We start from the raw sequence: 14,704 nt of genomic DNA, 5'->3' as shown, positions 1-14,704 counted from the left end.
AAAAAAAAAAAAGCACCAGTGAAGTGAATCCCCCGGGTCCCCCGGCCCCTCTCCTCTTCTCTTTGGTGGGTCTGTGGGCATGGGGCAGGGGCTGTTCTGAGAGAGGAGGGTGCCCTGTGCCCTGGGCTCTGGGGCATCGGGGCACAGTCTAGGGGGTGTCACTCTGCCCACCCAGATTTAAGTGCCTTTGTGCACCTGGCACTGGGTTAGAGAGAACGCCCGAGCCATGGGGTTTCTATCCTCAGACTCTGAGCACCCTGGACCCTTCCTGACACTGCGAACCCCAAATACTCCGCTTGCTTTTCTGTCCTTGGCTGACCGTCTCAGCCTGCTTTCTGCCCTGGGAATCTTCTCCTCCACCCTCTCTTCAGACTGGGATGGTGTGTCCTTCACTGCACTTGTCATAGACCCGTGAGGTACCTTCCCAGAAGTGGAACTGCGGGGTCAAAGGCCACTTACAAGTCACGACATCTTCTCTTGACCTCGTAGCTCCTTTTGACGAATAGTCTGTGTTTATTAATAAATTCTGCTTCCAGGGGCCTCCCTGTGAGCCCTGCTCTCCCTCGAGGCCCCACCCTGCATCCCTCGCTTCAGCTCCTGGGCTGGTGGCCTTGTTTTCTCTTGGGGTTTCCGAGGCAACGTCCTGAGAGGTTGAGTGAGAATCCGACTAGCCGGGTATCCTTCTCTCCACCAGGCCAAATCATAGGTTGACCACTCAGGCCAGGCCCCTACCCTGGTCCCCTGAAGGGCAGTGTGTGGACTGGTGTGTCTGTGGGGCCCTGCTAGAGTTTAATCCCAGCTAAACCACCTACTAGTTGACTGAATTTTGTCAGGTTAACCATCTTCCCCATGTAGAAAGTGGGAATAATAATCTCAAACTCAAACACTGTTAAAAGAATTTTAAAATAATTTATAAAAAGTGCCGGGACATCCCTGGCGGTTCAGTGGTTAGGACAGTGAGCTTCCGCCGCAGGGGGCCGGGTTCGATCCCTGGTCGGGGAACTAAGATCCCACATGCCGCTGGGCACAGCCAAAAGATTTTTTTTTAAAAAGGTGGGGCTTCCCTGGTGGTACAGTGGTTGAGAGTCCGCCTGCCGATGCAGGGGACACGGGTTCATGCCCCGGTCCGGGAAGATCCCACATGCCGCGGAGAGTCTGGGCCCATGAGCCGTGGCCGCTGAGCCTGCGCGTCCGGAGCCGCAACGGGAGAGGCCACAGTGGTGAGAGGCCCACGTACCGCAAAAAAAAAAAAAAAAAAAAAAAAGCCCAGTAAAGTATCTCATGTATAAAAGAATAAACGAATCAAAATAAACGAGTACATGTAAGCAGACCCTACTCTCAAGGGGCCGCCTGGCAGGGGGATGGGAGCTAAGCCATCCCGTCCCTGAAAAGGGCCACCCTGACACTCAGCCTCGGGTCTGTTGTCACAGCCTCATCAGGAGGAGGCAGAGCCGCAGACGCCTCAGCGGTGAGACCAAGGGCCACCGCGTGCCCGCCCCTCTGTCTGGGGAGCAACCCTCCGAGGGACCACAGTGGCTGAAGTTCCGCCCTGTGGCTTCTTTCTCCTTGGGGTGGGCCTGTGCCTGGGATGCCTGTTGCTCTGGCCCAGTGGCCGCTTTCCTCCTTCTGGGAACATTGCTTCCACTTCAGCAACTGCTCCCACCGCCCCCTAATGCATGCGGCTTGCAGGGGTCTTGGCTCCGGGTCCAGTGGTGGCCGTGACTCCGGCTTCTCGGCTTATTCTCTCTCTGCCACCGCGTTGGGTCCGAGGACGGGCTCCCATCTCCAGGGCTCCCAGGGACCTGGGGGAAGCGTGACTGGACCCCTCGGTTTGTGAAGCGATGACTCCTTTGCTCGGGTGCGAGTGTGCGATCTGTCGCTCGGCTAGAGGAGACCCCTCTCTCAACACCCCCCGCCCAAAGCCTGGAGTAAACCCACTCACCTCTTAGCAAGCCCTGGGGGAAGAGGGCAGCCGTGAATGGGCTTTGGACAGGCAAGGAGGGTGGGCGGGGTGGGCTGTCAGGTGGGGAGAGTGGTGCTGGGAGGGGGTCCACGGGGCAGAGGGGGAGGGGTAGAGGAGGGTGAGGGCGGAGGGGCAGGAGACCAGCCTCCTGGCTTCCTCCCTGAACCTGACCCCTGCAGGCTCTCCCCTGGGAGCTCACAGGAGGCTACAGAATCACAGGACCATCAGGTGGCAGCACGGGGACACGCCTTAGGGAGCATCCACGCCCCCTCCTCACCGGGTCGGGGAGGGACGGCCCCACAGCTGCCCGGGGCCGAGGGGCAGAGGCACAAAAGGCAGAACAGTGTCTGTGTAGTCGGTACGTGGGGTCGTGGAGTTGGTCCAGCCTGGGTTCAACTCCCAGACCTTCCGTTGACAGCCCGCAGTCCTGAGTTTTACTTGACTTCTCTGTCTCATTATCAGAAACATGGAAATGACAATGGTACCTAAGCTCTGAAGGTTATTGAAAAGATTAAAGGAGATTTTTCATGTAAAGAGCTTAGCTTAGTTCATGACACTAGTAAGTACTTGAGAGATGTTAGATGTTATTACTTAATCCAAAAAGCAACGAGAAACTGGGGCTCTGAGCTGTCTTCCGGCTCAGCCTTGAGCACACTTGACATGGAAGAGGAAGGGTCCCCGGAGGAGCCGCTCCTAAGAAGGCGGCTGGCAACCTGGGCTTGGAGCCCGGCAGGAAGGCTGTGGGTTCGCAGGGGTCCATGGGTGACGGTGCCGGGGACCCTGGGCCATGAGAGAGGAGTGTCCCCTGGCACGGGCCAAGGTGGCTGGTGAGCTGTCAGCAGGGGGAAGCTGGGGGCTCCCCAGAGAGGACGTGTGCAGGGGGTCTCAAACATACCTCCGGGTCTGGAGAGAACCCCGGGACTAAGCTCACCCCCAGGGCAGCTGCCTCTGCTGGGGGGGGGGTCTGGGGGAAAGCGGCTCAGCAGGCCTTTCTCCAAAGCTGAGCTGCAAGGTCCTGCTTAAAGGGAGGCAGCGATGGGTGGGAGGACGGAGGTCCGGCCCAGTGGGAGGTGGGGTCGGGGGAGAGGCAAGCCCACGAGGGGGAGAAACCGAGGGGACCTGTCACCTGATGGAGGCTGAGAGCTGGGGCGGATGGGTGCTCGGTGGCCCCGGCAGGAGCCATGCTGACTGGACAGAAGGAGAAAGTGCAGGCGTAGCTTCTGGGCACAGAGACCTGCGCCCACCACCCCACCTGTCACAGCTGCCCGGGCTCCCTGTGTGGGATCCAAGCCTCCCAGCGGCCAGTCAGCCCGGGGGCAGGTTCTGGAGCCACAGCGCGCCCCCCGGCCCCCCCGCCCCCCGTCCTTCCCTCCCCCAGGCTGCCCCAACCTAAGCAGGGCAACCTTGGGGAGCTGCTGGCTGATGGAAAAGTAACTTGGCTGGGAAAGGGGCTTTGTCTGTGCCGAATTCCCGCCGCAGCCGAAGGGTAAAGACCTAGTCTCAGCCCGCATGGTGGGTGGTAAATCTGTTCTTACTTAGATTTTGGGGAGCCGCGGGGGCAGCAGGAGAGGATACTTGGAATCCGCAGTGTCTCTGGGATCAGTCACGTCATCTCCTCTCCGACTCGGGGGAACGGCGTAGCTTGCCTGTCCTGGCGAGCAGCGCTTTGAGGCTGTATGTGGCTGGCCCGTCGTCCCCGCCCCCAGCCCCTGCTAAGCTCGCGGGGTCGGCCCCGTGCTCGGCGCTCTGGGTGCAGCACCCCGGTCAGCCCCCACAACTGTCCCCCGCTTCTACAGGACAAAACCAAAGTGTGGAGAGCAGGGCTCTGGGGGCCTGGGCTGGCCAGGGTCTCCTGGACCTGTGTTCACGCTTTTGATGCTTTTCCATCCTTCCCTGGGCTGCGGGCGGGGCTGGGCTTCCTCATCTCCCTCTTCTCACTTCTCTTCTCTGCCCAAGTCCCGTGTACTTGTTAACCCAGAGATGGAGGGATGGCTTCTAATTAATGACTCCTGGCTTTGGTATTTCTTGCAATCAGTGCCAAGGCCCTTGTGGCCACTATGTCCCAGCACTTGGAGTGGACACACTGGCAGACGGGTACAGGGCCATGAGGTACACCAGGTAATGGCCACGGCTCCTTCCGAGGGGCCGGACAAGGGCATCCCAAGGCAGCTACGTGGGCTGAGACCATCCAGGTAGTCAGGTAGAGTCGGGGACGGCACAGGCCGGAGGGGCTGGCGTGCTGAGACTGGAGGGGGCCAGTGCGGCTCAGTGTGGTGTGCAGAGCGGAGGGTGTGGGGGGAGGGGAGGCTGAGGGAAGGCACTGGAGGGTTTTAGGAGGAGATGCAGTCTGGCTCTTTCATCATCTGAATTTGTTCTTGCTGCTGTGAGGAGCATGGACCGCAGAGGGTCCAGGCTGGAGGCCAGGGGACAAGGTACCGGCCGTGATGGCAGTGCAGGTGAGAGACCTGGTGGTGGCCAGCTGTCGAGGGGGCTTGTCCTTTCCCACAACGACCCCTAAGGCCATCCCGCTTCACACCTGGCCTGTACCCCCATCGACACCATCAGCACTTGGTGTCTCCCTGCCACAGTGGCTGGCTTTTCCACTGCCGCTGGATGTGAACAAGAAACACACGACCCTGAGGGCTGCTGGTGGTCACTCCAGGAGGGGAAGAAGCTGAAGGAGGGGACAGTGAGGACGGATGGCAGGTGCGAGAGACACAGCCTCTGAACCACCGGTCCAGACGCCCGCCCTGGCCCCAACTCCCGGTAAATAGGGCAGAGAACTTCCCGGGTATTATCACCAGCCAGTTGGATCTCACAGCTGCAAGCATCCTGGCTGATACACTAATTGCATTTAGAAACCCCAAATCTGACTTAAATGTGCCCAAGTATAGGAGACAAGCCTGGAACAACATTAATTCCTAGGCTTTAACAAGAGAACAGTAGCTGGGCTTCCCTGGTGGCGCAGTGGTTGAGAATCTGCCTGCTAATGCAGGGGACACGGGTTCGAGCCCTGGTCTGGGAGGATCCCACATGCCGCGGAGCAACTAGGCCTGTGAGCCACAACTACTGAGCCTGCGCGTCTGGAGCCTGTGCTCCGCAACAAGAAAGGCTACAATAGTGAGAGGCCCGCGCACTGCGATGACGAGTGGCCCCCGCTTGCCACAACTAGAGAAAGCCCTCGCACAGAAATGAAGACCCAACACAGCAAAAATAAATTAATTAATAAAAAAAATAAAAAGTTTAAAAAAAAAAAAGAGAACAGTAGCTGATTTTGAGAAATGGGTTCAAGAATTATGTAGAAGTTGGAAATTTATGAAGTGGGGTCGGGGGGACACAGAGGAAATTTACATTTTCGGTTGACGCTGTCGTCTGTCGCTACCACTCGTGCTCTAAGGCAGGCCACTGCCGAGCGCAGGGCGGTTCCGCAGCGGATGAAGGGAAACTGCTTGCTCACTGCATGCACTCTGCGTGCACGGTGCCCAGCCTGGCACAGGACTACCAGCCTGGATACAGGCGGGACGTGACAGTCTCCTTCTCTGCCTAGGCGGCCCCAACATCTGCTCTCACTCAGCACCTCGTTCCACTTCAGCCGACTTCTGCCCAAATCTGTTTTCTCCGTCATCTAAACGGAATGATAAGCACAGGCCCAAGTGTACCGTAAAGTCACGAGCAGGGATTCGAGCTTGCGCCTTAGCACTTGCCGTGAAATAAAGCTAGAGACAGAAAGGACTGTGAAAATCCATGTAAATCTGTACGATTATCTGGTTAACCCCATGCCTGATTTTCTCACCATTATATTATTCTAAAACACTCGGCACACAGCAGGTGTTCAGTCGCTATTTGTTGAACAAACGAAAGTTATACCACAGCCACGTAAGTTAAGTCACAGAAAGTGCACACTGCGAGAAACGTTAACAGAAGGGTAATCACCTTATCCCCACACTGTGTTTAGGACTTCTGAACACCTAGAATCCCGGAAGCGTGACGGCCACCGCACTGTCTCTGAGGCTATTTGGCCCCCACGTCCATCGTTCAGTGTCCCGAGTGATGCTGGTGAGTGGGCAAAATGAAGGGCAACAATTCCAGATATTCTCACATTCTTACTGTGTCGCTCTCTGGCCGGTCTGCTCCCAGACACACATTCAGGATGAACACACACTCAACACTAGATGATTATTTATTTTCCAGGTTTACAAGTTTGGGGACACATATGTATGAGCTAAATAAAACAAACTGCACTCAGAGAATCAATGTAGAGCAGAACATATAAATACACAAGGTCTGTTTCACAGGATATAAAAACGATAATGTCATCAAATACAAAGAAAAACATTCCAGAAACGTAAGCAAATTGGACCGTGCTGGCAAAGAACCTATGAACTGAGACGGGCCAGGACAAACCCCACCCTAAACGTCAGGGCAGAATTTCTTTTCTACGCCCCCCAGGGGCCTGGCTTTCCTCTTCTGTGCTTCGCTGTGCCCTTCTGAGTCACCCGCCTCGGGGCGGTTATCAGGCGTCTCTTCTTCATCAGCCTAGAAAGGAGCAGGCGGGGCAGAGCACAAGGTTCACACCGACTGTTCTCCCAGGTCCTTCTCTGCTGCCTCCTGGATAGGACATTCTCTCCGAAACCAGCTTCCCCAATCCTCTGTACTGTTTAATTTTTACTTCTTCTCACAAGTGACACTAACCACTTCGTGGCTCAGTCTGAAGTGCGGGGCAGCCCAGCGAAACCCCCGTGTGCTCATCCCTGCTCCTGAACTCTGCCTTCTGTTAAATGAGGGAACTATGGACGTAAAACGGGGACGTCTCTCCTTCTCCCTTCCTCCACGTCCATTTCTCCTCCCACCCCTCCCCTCTCCTGCAAAGAGCTCCTTCTGGCCTAAACAGGAGACCTCGGCTGCCCTGTGGTGTCGTGGGTGCTGGGAAACCCTCCAGCCGCTTGAGCTATCTGCTGAATAATTATGTAGAAGGCTGCGGTAGAAGATCAACCAGCCATCCTAGTGTCCAGTACGAACTTGGCAAGTCTAACAGACACTTACACACACAGGGACACACTCACGCTTAACAGAGCAACAACAGGAGCGCAATCAGCTGTACAGACACCCCACCTTCTGTCTCGCGTGCTTCTCTGTCCACTGCCTGGCATTCCTGAGGAAGACGGGCTTGTTGTATTTAAACTCTGAGGACTGAGATGGAAGCAGAGAGTCAGTGGAGAGAGGAGGGATTTGGTAACCAAGCTGCAGGCGCTACGCGAGCCTCCCCAATGGAGAGCAGGGCGTGGGGAAAGCAGGCCGCGAGCGGGGGGCCGGGGGCGCTTACGATGTCGGCCATGAGCGGGTCATCGGGGTTGGGCTCGGCCATGAGCTGCTGAACAGAAGTCAGCAGGGTCGCGATGTTGAGGGACGGTCTCCAGGCGCCCTAGGCAGACAGGCAGACAGACAGCGGCCCTAAGAACGTGCTTCTCTAACACAAGTTTTAGAGCCGAGGGCCACGGCAGGCGAGAGAGCTGGCCCTGCTCCCACCACTCACTTTTGGCGGCAACTTGAGAACATCTAAACAAATCCTTCCAGCAGAATCGATGTTGGGATGGTAGATGGGAGTCAGAAATCGGATCTGAGGAGGTTCAAATGGGTACCTTTGAAAGCACAGGAGAGTATGGAAGTTTTACTGAAATACTGCTTCTTACATTATAAACAGCTGCTGGTGACTAATTAGGACGACAGCCTTTGAGAGGCAAACCTTTGCTCTTGCCAAATTTTATTACAAAAATTTATGAACAGTAGAAAAGTTGAAATAATAGTACTGAGAACCCTCTTATACCCACCACCTGGATCAAGCCCCTTCACCCTCTAAATACTTCAGCATGTCTCTCCTAAGAATAAGGTCCCTCTCCTATAGAGCTGCAAAACTATCAGTATACCTATGAATAAAATACAAAAATTATTTTCCAGTATCATCTACTACTCAGATTTCCTCAATTTTCCCTTTTTTTTTTTTTTTTTTTTACAGATGGGTGTTGAAAAACAGGATCCAATTTTGATTTATACACTGCATTTGGAAAATCCCCATCGGTCTCAGAACTGACGCCCCCCGTGATTACTGAGCTGCTTCTCTCAGGACCTGTAACAAGCCTGGCCTGGTGAACAGGTATCTACAAATCACAAACTACACTACAGCTACCACTCCCCTGATGACAGCCTTACAGGAGACCTGGATTAAAAGGGGCCTTAACACAGAGGCAGAGAGAAGGGTGGCTGCCAGGTGCCGTGGGAGCCAGTGTTTAATGGATGCGGGGGTTCAGGCTGGGAAGACGAAGAAGTTCTGGAGATGCATGAGGGGGACGGCTGGATGACAATGTGAGTGCATTTAATGCCACCGAACCATGTGCTTAAAAACGGTTTAGAGATGCATGAGGGGGACGGCTGGATGACAGTGTGAGGGCATTTAATGCCACTGAACCACGTGCTTAGAAATGGTTTAGACGGTCAATTTTATGTATATTTTACTACAGTGACGGGCAGGGGGTGGGGTGGGGGTGAGGCCTAGATGTGATCCAGCTCCGTGTTAAGAAAAAGAAATCGAACTCCAGAGACATGAAATGACTTGCCCAAGGTCACATTAAGCCATGGTAAGACGAGGATTAAAATCCAGGTACTTGAACTCCTGCATTCAACACCCTACGACACTGCTCTGTCTTCCGGTAACTGCGCTTTACCCTGGAAATTTAGGATATAGTTTTCACACTGACCTCTCAGGAATGTTAACTTCCAGCTTGAAAACACCTTTTTCATAAGGCGTGTCTGCTCCACCTAATATCTCTTTAAAAAAAAAAAAAAAGAACAAAACGTCAAGAGGTAATCAGATGATCTGAATTACCACACCCCATGGACCTAATGAAGTCTGGTCCTAACGGAACAGCTGGGTCTGGGACAGAAACTCTCTCAGGGCTTAACAAGTCCCCATGCAATGTACCAGTGTACCCAAAGTTGGTGTCAATCAAAGAATACACAGGAGATCGAAACAGAAGGTGGACAACGCTGGCCTCAGATCACATACAACCTGCAGTTCTGCTCTGGCTGGAACGCAGCGTTCTGAACACTTATGTTTCCCATCTGGCCTCACAGATATTTGAGGTGAGCTTTGGTACTAACACTGCTTCAAAGCTGATACCCAGATCTTGGCTTACAAATCAGTAAAAGATGGAATCAAAGGCCAAAGAAAAAATGTCATGGAAACCTGTTATAAATGTAAACAAATTAGGTAGAAAGATGGCCGGGCACTTTGACCTTGCAGTTGTCCCCTGCTGTAGAACACGCAGGTGTTCAAACTTCAGCACGACCTTTGACAGGGTCGTGACCCGTCACGCCTGGTGCGACACCTACGAGCCCGCAGATCTTCCATTCGGTCCCCATCCTGCCAGCATGTGATGCCCGGGGGCGGCTCCGCGGCCAGCAGGCTCAGCTCTCTCTTCAGACGGGATGCTCTCTGCATGACCCCAGGGAGAATCACCCACACACGGTTCCCGGCGCCGCACTCAACACTGGCTGGGATCCCTGTGGAGAAAAGGGGCACCCACGAAAGGGTCAGTAACAGTGACCCCAGTTTTTAGCACACAGTTGCAATTCACTAAAGGACAAACTCCTCATGTTAATCTCTATTCTGAGAAGGAAGTCTGAGTTTTTTCTATTTACTTCTAGTTATCTATTCAAGCAAACACATCTAAAAAAATTAAGTATAAAACAAGGCAAAAATTTCTACAAAAACTTTAGATGCTTTATATTAATGTCTGTCTCCACTGATAATAATTAACTACTGAGGCAGAGCCTGGGTCTAGCTTTGCTCACCACTGCGTCCTGAGGTGCCCAGCAGAGAAATGGATGGTCAAGTACTAGCTGTGGGGGGAGAGCAAGGGCAGTGACGGGGGACAGTCATCACTCCAACGAGAGGTTTATAAACTAATGCTTCAAGGTCTGGGGTTTTCTCCACGTAGTTTGGAATCCACGTATTTCTCAACCCTTCAGCGTCCACTCCGTCAATTTCATCTTTCTTTAGTATTTCCAGTCTTCTTTCCTTCTTCCCATCAACATTCAAACATGCTCAACATCTCTCTCATCGAAAACAAGCCCCTCCCCACTTCTCAGCCCTACTCCCCCCTCTGGCTACCTCTGGCTACACAGGTGAGTCAAACACCACCTCCCAGTCTGCTGCCGTCTCTACACTTCATTCATGACATTTTTGACAAATACATAATATTAATGTAATCAATTACATTAATATTTACACTTTTGTGTATTAAAATTTTCCTTACCCCCAAACTTAGATACTTTCACATTTAAGTCTTTGATCCACTAGCAATCAGTTTGTGTGTATAGTGTGAGTAGGGGTCCAAGTCTGAATTATTTCCCTCATGTGAAAAGCCAAGTGTCCTAGTCCCACTTATTGAAAAGTCCATCCCCTCCCTGCTGATGCTGGCATAAATTTCCATGCATGTACGGATGGCCCTGTTTTGGGATTATCGAACTTGTTTCATTGGTCAACTGTATTCTCTTTCAGCCAATACCCCACTGCTTTAATTGTAGCTTATTATTAGTAAGACCTGGTATATGGGAAGGTGAGTTCTTCCCCCTTGTTCTTTTTCTTCAGGAAGGCCTTGGTTATTTCTTAGTCCTCTGCTCTCCCATATGAATTTTAGAACAGTTTAAAAAGTCTACAAATATACACACAAACACACACACACACAGAAAGCTGCTGTGATTTGGACTGGAATTCCGCTGACTGCATAGATCAATTCTGGGAGAACTGACGTCTTTATGGCAGTGAGCCTACAATTCACGAGCATGCTGTGTTCAGGTCTTTCTGGACACTCTTCAATAGTTTTATAATTTTCTCTATAAAGAGTTTACCTTTTGTTAGATTCATTCCTAAGTACTTTATATTTTTATCTTTTTTAAAACTCTATTTTCTCCCCACTTCTTATTGATATATGTAAATACAGTAGATTTTTAACCAAAACTTAATAATGCTAATGATGAATCTATCTGGGAGGCGGTCTGCGGTTGGTAATTCTACATATATCATCCATGAATAATCAGTTCTTCCCTTCTAACCTTTTTCCTGTCTTCTGTTCTGGCTATAACTTCCAGTACAATGCTGAAGAAAAGAGCTGACAGCTGGTATTCTTATCCTATTCCTAACCTTAGAGGAAAAACTTTCAACACTATTGCTTACGGGTAAAACTGGCCTATAATTTTCCTTCCTAATTTCGTCATCAGTTATCAAAGTTAAGCTGGCCTCCTGAAATGAGTTAGTTTGACATCCTATAGAAGAGTCTGGGCGATTATCTGTTTCTAAGATGTCTGACAGAATGATACCTGGTAATGGCGTTTTCAATGTGAGAAGATTTTAAACTACAAATCCAATTTCTTTAAATATTACAGCATTATTTAAGCTTTCTATTTCTTCTTGAGTCAATTTTGGCAAGTTAAGTTTTTCTACAAACTTATCTATTGCATTGTTTTACATTTATTTGTATAGAGTTATCTTTTCAATTCTGACATATAATGCTATACATTGCTTTCTAAGTACCAGTGCATTACAAAGTTTTGATATGTAGAATGTTTATTCCTCGATTCTCAAATTTTCTAATTTCCATTACGATCTCTTTAACTTATTTAGAAACAGATTTCTCCGTTTTCAAACATGAAGAGCTTCAGAGCTGTAGTTACTATTGATCTCTAATTCAGAATGCTCATGGAGCCACAAGCAGAAGAAACGCGGAGAAAACACCAAGACGCAGCCTATTAAACTGCAGAAAACCAGTGATAAAAAGTTTAAAAGCATGAGGAGGAAAAAAAAGTCATATTATGTACAGAGGAACAAATGTAAAAAGGCAGCAAATGTCTCCTCAGAGACAATGCATGCCAGAGGACAGTGGAACCACATCTTTAAAATATGGAAAGAGAAAACTGTTGACTTAGAATTCTACATCTGGCAAAAATTAAGGAGATAAAATGGAAAAATAATTAAACATAAGAGTAAATCTCTGCAACCTTGCATTGGGCAAAGTCTTCTCACATATGACACCAAGAGCACAAGAGACAAAAGAAAAATAAACTGAATTTCATCAAACTTAAAAGCTTTTGTGCTTCAAGAACATCATGAAGGAAGAAAGTGAGGGACTTCCCTGGTGGCGCAGTGGTTAAGAATGCAGGGGACGTGGGTTCGAACCCTGGTCTGGGAAGATCCCACACGCTGTGGAGCAACTAAGCCTGTGCGCCACAACTACTGAAGCTCATGCGCACCGCAACAAGAGAAGCCACTGCAATGAGAAGCCCACGCAAGGCAACAAAGAGTAGCCCCTGCTCTCCGCAAGTAGAGAAAGCCCGTGCAGCAACAAAGACCCAGCACAGCCAAAAAAAAAAGTGAGAAGACGATACACAGTAGGAGAGAAAACATTTACAAATCATACACTTGATAAGGAACTTATTTGTATCCAGAACATATAAATAACTCAATAATGAAAAGACAACCTGATTAAAAAATGGACAAAGGATCTGAATAGATATTTCTCCAAAGAAGATACACAAATAATTCAATAAGCACGTGAAAAGATGCCCAACATCATTAGTCACTAGGGAAATGCAAATCAAAACCACAACAAGCTGTAACTTCACAACCACTAAGATAACAATAACCAAAAAGACAGCATCTAAGTGTTGGTGAGGGATGTGGAGACACAAATCCTCATATGTTGCTGGTGGAAATGCAAAACGATGGAGCTGCTTTGGAAAACAGCCTGCCAGTTCCTCAAAACAGTTAACAAGGAGTAACTTATAACCCTGTAATTCTACTCCTAGGTATATAATCAAGAGAACTGAAAACATATCTACTTAAAAATCTGTACATGAATGGTCACAGCAGCATTATTCATAATAGCCAAAAAATGGAAACAATCCAAACGTCTGTCAACTGAAGAATGGATAAACAAAACGGGGAATGTCCATACAATGGAATATCATTCTGCAATGAAAAGAAAGAAAGTGATTCACCAATTCCACTTCTGGGAATACATCCAAAGGAAACAACTCTAACTTGAAAAGATATCTGCATCCTCATGTTCTAAGTGTTATTAACAATAGCCAAGACTCAGAAACAACATCCATCAATGGATGAACAGCTAAAGTTGTGGTATGTATACACAATAGAATACTATTCAGCCATAAAAAAGAGGAAATCCTACCATTTGCAGCAAGATGAATGGACCTTGAAGGCATTATATACTAAGTGAAGTAAGTCAAAGACAAATACTGTATGACCTCACTCACTTATATGTGGAAAAGGTCACATTTCAGGATCTGGTTCTCAGTTTTGTAGTCTAAAACTTCAACTTGGCTAGTAAACCTAGTAAACCTAGATTTGATAGGGCTTAGATGTACTAATTCATGCCAAGCTCACTCACAAAGGCTTAAACATTAATTAAAAGGTCAATTTATTAATTTGTAAAACTACAGTAAAATTTTTAACTCCACATATTCTCTCCCTAAATTATTCCTACTTGGAAAACTAATTATAATCAGAAGATTACCTGGTGGTCATAGATTGTAGTTAGGAGGACGATAGCAACTTATGATAATCACAAACTTAAACTGAAGCATCTATCTTAACCATTTGTTTAAAGGTGACTAAGTTTGTGTATTGGTTGGGTCAAGGTACTCTCCTGAACTGGGGTGCAAAGACAAAGCATCCTTTGGTTCTTCTTCTAATCTCCAGGGCTGTTGCTCCTCCACAATTGACACACTCAGAAATATTTAAACAGAATTAGTAATACTACAGGCAAATTAATATGTTAAATAGAATCAATTACACTACAACAGTCATTCATGTAAATTATTCTAAATTTCCTCAGCCACACCTTTAAGACCATCATCTCTGGAACCAGTTACTTTACTAGGTAATTAACCACTATTTTTATATACTGATCCTTACCACTTTTTCTCAGTGAGCAGACACTGGGATTCAATGACAATAAAACAAATATGCAAAAGTCACAGCGTGTGGGGGGGGGGCAGGGGTACGTCTGAGGGAGCAGGGAGGAGGCGGGGGTGGGGGGCCGGCAGGGAAAATGTCTACGGGAGAGGGAGGAGGGGGCGGGACGGCCGGGGGGAGGGCATGCCTGGAAGGGATGGGGGAGGCCCGGGGGCTGGGAGGGGGCGGCCGCTGGGGCGTGGTGGTGGCAGCGAGATGGCTGGGGCGGCCGGAGGACAGGGTGACAGGCCGGCGGCGCGCGCCCTCCACGGCTGTCAAGACATCCAGAGCCTCCGTTCCACAGCCGATAGTCGGAGAAGAGGAAGGTCCCCCGACAGGCAGAAAGCCGCCCCCCACCCCCACCCCGCAGACCCCCACGGGCGGCCTCTCGGCAGAAGACCCGGAGCACCCGCTCTCTCACCTGCGCTGACGCCCCTCGCAGTGCAGAGGCGCCGACCAGCCTGCACCACGCCTGCGCGAGCTCGACAGTTGCGTCGCCCCGCCTCCCGCCCGCGAGGGTGTGATTGGTCCGGAGCGCCTCCCGGGAGGAGTGCGGACTCCGATTGGCTAGGCTCCGAGCGGGCCACGCCCACGCGCTTTGAACAGGGGCGCGGCGCGCGGGAACTGGCTCGGGACTGGCTCCGTCTGTCCGAGCGATGGGCGTGGTAGGAGGAACCGGGAGAATCTGATCTGGAGAAGGGGCTGCGGTCAAG

The 14,704-nt window shown here is 50.2% G+C and overlaps 1 protein-coding gene across 1 annotated transcript; it reads right to left on the bottom strand.

The window, feature by feature from the left end:
* Positions 1–6,051: 6,051 nt before the first annotated feature.
* Positions 6,052–14,538, bottom strand: UBE2T (ubiquitin conjugating enzyme E2 T). The gene is made up of 7 exons (XM_082678875.1): positions 14,413–14,538; positions 9,350–9,520; positions 8,716–8,785; positions 7,497–7,602; positions 7,287–7,385; positions 7,076–7,153; positions 6,052–6,499 (listed from the first exon to the last, which is right to left on the bottom strand). The coding sequence occupies exons 2-7, from the start codon at positions 9,456–9,458 to the stop codon at positions 6,374–6,376; spliced, it is 588 nt and encodes a 195-aa protein (XP_082535001.1). The 5' UTR covers positions 9,459–9,520; positions 14,413–14,538; the 3' UTR covers positions 6,052–6,373.
* Between the last annotated feature and the right edge of the window lie 166 nt (positions 14,539–14,704).

Source organism: Grampus griseus, assembly GCF_964374135.1.
Source record: "Grampus griseus genome assembly, chromosome: 1".
Lineage (NCBI taxonomy): Eukaryota > Metazoa > Chordata > Mammalia > Artiodactyla > Delphinidae > Grampus > Grampus griseus.
This window is presented reverse-complemented; position numbering and strand designations above follow the sequence as displayed.